The 6,000-nt window shown below is 38.0% G+C and overlaps 1 protein-coding gene across 4 annotated transcripts in view; it reads left to right on the top strand.

The window, feature by feature from the left end:
- The window catches only part of gnb1a (guanine nucleotide binding protein (G protein), beta polypeptide 1a), a 37,496-nt gene extending 32,230 nt beyond the window's left edge, over positions 1-5,266 (top strand). For all 4 annotated transcript variants that reach the window (XM_034876592.1, XM_034876593.1, XM_034876595.1 and 1 more), the window contains exons 9-12: positions 178-394; positions 2,356-2,471; positions 2,974-3,138; positions 3,179-5,266. In XM_034876592.1, the coding sequence (XP_034732483.1) occupies positions 178-394; positions 2,356-2,462 (324 nt within the window). In that variant the 3' untranslated portion in view covers positions 2,463-2,471; positions 2,974-3,138; positions 3,179-5,266. The remainder of the gene's footprint in view (positions 1-177; positions 395-2,355; positions 2,472-2,973; positions 3,139-3,178) is intronic.
- Positions 5,267-6,000: the final 734 nt, after the last annotated feature.

Below are 6,000 nucleotides of genomic sequence, written 5' to 3' on the forward strand. Positions count from 1 at the left end.
TGGACCAATAGAAGAGAAAAAGGTGTGGCAAGTTACTGTTACACAACCTCAGAACAATAACACATTTAAATACAATTAATAAAATAAAGGCATGTGAATTATATGCTACAATAACTCTAAAAGGTAAATGCACAAATGTACCAACGTTGAAAAATCTCCCATGACCTTTTATTGCAGTTCTTCCCCAATGGCAACGCATTTGCCACGGGATCAGACGACGCTACCTGCCGGCTGTTTGACCTGCGTGCTGACCAGGAGCTGATGGTTTATTCACATGACAACATCATCTGTGGTATCACCTCTGTGGCATTCTCCAAGAGTGGCCGCCTACTGCTGGCTGGCTACGACGATTTCAACTGCAATGTCTGGGACACTTTGAAGGCCGACCGTGCAGGTAAGCCACCATACAGTGCTATAGAGCAGAGCTAGAAAAATATGTTGTGCTGGTGTACCTCTCCATGCCAAAACTTACACACATTCAAAACATGTCTAATAGACACTGAACACGACACCTATTTTAGCCGGGGTAGCATCGCCTCAGGCCAAAACCTTCTCATCCTTTTACACTTTTATTAATAAGCAATGATGGTTTATTTTCTACCTCCAAGTTGTTGTTTATTATAAACTCAAAATATTTCCAGGCCTGCTCCATTACAGTGGTAGCACCTTTAGCTGTCTGAATAGCAAGCAGTACATTTCACAGTTGGGTGTCAGCCCCAGTAAAAAAAATAATGAATTTACTGCAACAGATCCAAAATCCCAAGAGCCGTTAATCATAGGTTGACTTAATCATAGGGTGACTGTAGAGTTTTGCTTTTATCTTTATCTGGAGGTTATACAGCTAGTTGGTCAATTACCTTTTAGAAACTACATGAACGCAACGGAACTTTTCCAAACATGGTTATGAAACATTTACATTACGAGTATCACAAGTCAGGGAAAGGATACAAGAAATCTTTCAAGGCACTGAATACGGCTGGCCACCAACAGGTCTGTGGCCCCCCTGAAGGAGCATCAGGGTATGGCTGCGATGGGAGACACTATCATACAACTCATGCCTGGCTGCTTAACAAGTTGCAGCTTTATGCTTGTTACAAAAAGAAAAATCACATGACATCTGGACTAGTAGCTGCCAGAGGGCAACTCTAAAACACAGGGAAAGAAAGCAGAAGAAGAATTTGTGATATGATCGAACAAAAATGAGCTTTTTGGCCATCACGCTAAATGCTTTATTTGGTGCAAGTCAAACATCAAACATGAAGCCAAAGCTGCCCATGAATGGCTTGAAAACAACTTAATTGTACTAGAGTGGCCAAGCCAGAGCAATTGAGGGCATGTTCAGGTAAAGTCTCATGACGTCACCAATGTGGTTCACTCAGATACCACAATTCAGTCCAGAATATGTGTCAGGACTTGGAGAAGTCCTGACATAGGAGAAAATGATCAAATTGACAAAATACTTTAAATTTGCAATTGTTATTTTACCAACTTGACAATGAATTTATTTACAAAGAAAGTAACCTCTTGTTTGTGATTGCAGTTTTAGCATTATTTTCTTGTAGTGCCCATACTTGAAACATGACATTACAGCAGACTTTGAGCTTCATATTGTGCCACCCACGTCCCTACATACACCACTTTCATGGCCTTTTACCAAACAACTGCTGTACCAGATGGGATTGTGCACATTACTGTAGACTAGATGAGTTCTCCACACTGAAGAAGAGACACTAACCTATTTTCTTATTGAGTAAATTTTCCTATTTAGCAGAAAGCAACTCTTTAGATAATTAGCACTGTACTTTTCACAGTATAGAAGGCCTTTTTTTTACATCTGGATAAGCAGCAAACGTCACCTTCTTAAGCAGGGACGAGTCCCTGTGGAAGCATGAATACTTTACAGTTATTGATTGCATAGTGTGTTGGGGATGGGAAGAGGCCCATATATGAGCTGGCAATTTCAAATACCCACTTATTTAAACCGTTGGTGGATGGAATATTGATTATTAGCATATTGGGTCATGAAGTCTTAAGGTTTACCTAGTGGCACCTGGAATATGTGCTCTTGTTTGAACCAAACAACAAGAACCCATAAGGTTGGCAGGTATCGGGACCCACAAGACGATGGAACCTGCTTCGCCTCTACCCTATTTCACATTATTTCCCATGTTTCATCTTTTAGGAATCAGGTTTCCACAGGCCTGCCATTAATGTAAAAATTATGAACTTACTTTTTAATCAATTTCACCATTTGCTGGTATCCAGTTTTGGGGTTACCCGAGTTCAACCTGTTATGTGGTATCTATCAGACAGAGTAGGTTTGTTGCTGTACCTCAGCCTCTGGTTTGTCTGCAGGTGTCCTGGCTGGTCACGATAACCGGGTGAGCTGCTTGGGTGTGACCGATGACGGCATGGCAGTGGCAACAGGGTCCTGGGACAGCTTCCTCAAGATCTGGAACTAGAGTCTCGAGGTAAAAGATGAACTGAGAGGAATGATCCCCATGTGTGACAGTGAACAGCTGTTAGATTAACGGTTTAGAAACAGAGGCTGCCACATGGTTTCCCATCTAGAGGTTGCATTGACTGCCATCTGGGGGTTTGGAATGAAGGTGCAATATATGAAACCTAAAGAGAAACCAACTGTATCACATAAGCTACACATACTGGAATTATCTGTGTTAAATGTCTTTCATCCAGTTAGATGTCTTTGTTACCCTGCACTGCCAGATTGACGGATCTGCCTTTTCCCGTTGTCATAGCTTCAGGCATTTCTTGTCAAAGTGATGTGGTTTTGGACTAAAAATTTTAAACACAAAATATCTAAAGTAAAATCAATGACGCGAGCTGTTTTGTTTTGGAGTTACAGTATGCACACATGATCAAACCTGGATTTTATATCACATATTACAGTTGTCTGAGTGATTTAGCTAAATAATGATAAACAAATAATGTGTTTTTTGTTTTTGTTTCCAGATGGCATCTGAGTGAAAGACCATTCCAACATCCCAATGTTCAATTTTATTGCATATCCAATCTTTTCAAAAACACCATGATACTGACTCCGAACACCCCAAAAAAACTATCAAGGGCAAAAATTCTCTCTCTCTCTCTCTCTCTCTCTCTCTCTCTCTCTCTCTCTCTCTGTGTCTCTCTCTGTGTCTCTCTCTCCCTCTCTCATATTTAAAAGAGCACAATTGTCTGTCAATCATTCAACTACAAAAAAAGAAAAAAGCTCGAAGAATTTATTGGTCCCAAAATGGAACGGATGGGGGAAATTGTGCATTTTTCCCTCATGACCATGGTCTGGTATTGTAATAAGTCAAATGCAAACACCCCACAGCTGCCGCCACCACCACCACCTCCACCTCCACCACCAACACCAAGCAAACCTGTCCTGCGTCCTCATTATACACAGGTCTGAGTGAAGGTTATTACATGACAGTGATCTAGCTTTTTGGCCATGTTTCTTTTGGTTTCTTTTTTTTGGTTTCATTCTTTTTTGTTAAAGAGGAGTAGATCAGTGAACTGTCGGTTAATGTTTAAAATGAGGATCAAAGCTTTTGTTTTATTTCCTAGTCTTATCACATTTTAGAGTGTTTTTTAGTTGAAAACTAGAAGAACCTCCAGATCTCGTGTCATTTTAAATCCAGCTTTATCGCACTGGAGAACAAAGCGAGAGAATTGAGCTTCAACAGGGAGTCCTCAAGCCACTTCTGGCCCTTCTGTATATTTAGTCCCATGATACTTTTACGGTTTCTTTTTTCCAGTATGGTTCACAAATCTTTGTGTGCACAAAAATTTAACTTTGCATATATAGATTAATGTTTAAAGAAAAAAAAGTGAACTAACCAAGCACATGCTGTTTATGATAATGAATGCTCGTTTTTAAAACGAAAAAACAACAACAACAGAAACAACCATTTTAACCATTCTTACACCCTTTTGTGTGGCGACAGTGTAGAATAATCAAATAAAGATTAACCCATCAGATCATAATCCACCCTGCCCCTCTTATTCATTTTTTTTTTTCCTCCTTTAATTTAGTTTGGTTTCCCCCGGTTTCGGTTGCCTGTGGTTGGGACCGCTGATGTGATTTGGTTGGGTAGGGAGTATCTCCACTTTAGCCCGGTTGCAATCCGGACGTTTCTCTTCAAACAGAGGTGCCCATTCCGTGCTTGGAAATGCAGTTACTACTCTGTGAATGACATGTTGTAAAAATCAATGTTTGAAAATAATGATATTGAAACTTTTTAAGTTTAAAAAAACGGAAAAAAAAGATTTTGGTTGTCTGCCATGGGTGGGTTATCTCTTAGAATCGCATGCTGTAGAATTGCTTAAAAAGGTGCATATGGAATTAAGTCCTTTTGATGTTTTTCTTTAAGAAAATAACCTGTTGAATATATCAGTACAATGGTATTTATATTTTTCTTTTCTTTTTTTTCTTCCTTTTTTCCTTTTTCTTTTTGGCTACTCCGTGCATACATGATTTAACTGAAATGTCAAAGCTATGCACTTGAGAAGCAAACCCTGCAACATAAACGGTTACTTGGTCCGTGCTTGGGAGGGATTCCACAAATTAAGAAGTAACGTAAATGTTTAAATTGTACACACATGCATACGTACATTCATCACCTAAACATACACAATCTCAAATGGAACAAATAAATTGTCATTCCTTCTGTAGCAAACAAAATTCCACTTACAAAGAAAAACATTTTATAACAGGTTTTTTTCTGTCCTTTAATAAAAAATGAAAAAAAAAAATCTTGCAGCATTTGAATGGCAGAATTTTCTGTTGTTCCCTTCTCCTTGTAAACAGAGACGCTCTTTCTTTAGCAGTAGTGACATTTTTTCCATTCTGTTTTTTCTCTGCGACATTCTGTACAAAAATGTGCTGTAATTGTGCGTTAGGCCTGGAGTTGGCAAAAATAAAATGAAATAAAAATTAAAAAAATTAATTAAATTCCCTTTCCTTTTCTCTCTTTCTCCATCAAATAACTGTAGAGCTCTGCACCCCCACTGTTCCCTTTTCACCTTTTGTATTTAATTTTAAAGTCAGTCAGTGTACAACCGAAAGCTGGATGCAAGATAGAAACTATATTAAGATGTACTGTTATTTAAGATGTAATAAAAAGCAGTTTGAGATGACTTACTGTGTTGAGTGTGATTCACTTAGAGCAGTTACCACTGAAGCTAGAATGTTGCAGACTGTTTGGTTTCCTTGTAATTATGTTCAAGTCAAATAAACAATTTCTTATCCACTGTTGAATCAGCCTGGCCTCTCTGTACTGTACATGTGGACATGGTTTGTTTAGTTTTTTCCTCTTTGCATGCTAGTAGTCATACAGTTTGTTCAACAGCATTTACAGGGAGCATACTATGTATGTGGAGTTACTGTGAGGATAGAAATCAAAACAGTCAAACTGTGACGTGTCTATTCGGTAAACACATGAAGAGAAGCTACATAATAAGATGTTTGTTAAATTTAAAGATGATAATAAAAAATAAAAAAGCTACATAATATGCTCACACTTACTTAGCACAACTGCACTGGTGTCACCCCCTACTGGACATAAGTATATAACGCAACAAGGCTTTTAAAAAGAAAAATAGATTGTATAGATTATTGGCGAATACATAGTTTATATTTTTTTAGTGTAAAAAAACATGTTAAAAATTACACAGGACTAAATGGACGGGACTCCATTTGCTTCTCTAAATTTTAAATATAGAATTATGAAAACAGTTGATCAATGTAGGCCGGAATACGTGACACGAGAAAAAACTTTTATATGATACATATAATTCTAATTTTTATAATACAATGACGGTAAAACAATATCATAGTGCCTTAAATGTCTTGACAAGTTCATTAATTAGACTAATATATTTTTATTATTATGATGTTATGACAATTATTTACCACTGACAGAATAAGAAAGCTACCGTTATACAGCAAATCCTAGACTGGCTCTCAGGTCAGTTTGGTGAAGTCGTCCA

This window comes from Etheostoma cragini, chromosome 7 (assembly GCF_013103735.1).
Source record: "Etheostoma cragini isolate CJK2018 chromosome 7, CSU_Ecrag_1.0, whole genome shotgun sequence".
Taxonomy (NCBI): Eukaryota; Metazoa; Chordata; class Actinopteri; order Perciformes; family Percidae; genus Etheostoma; species Etheostoma cragini.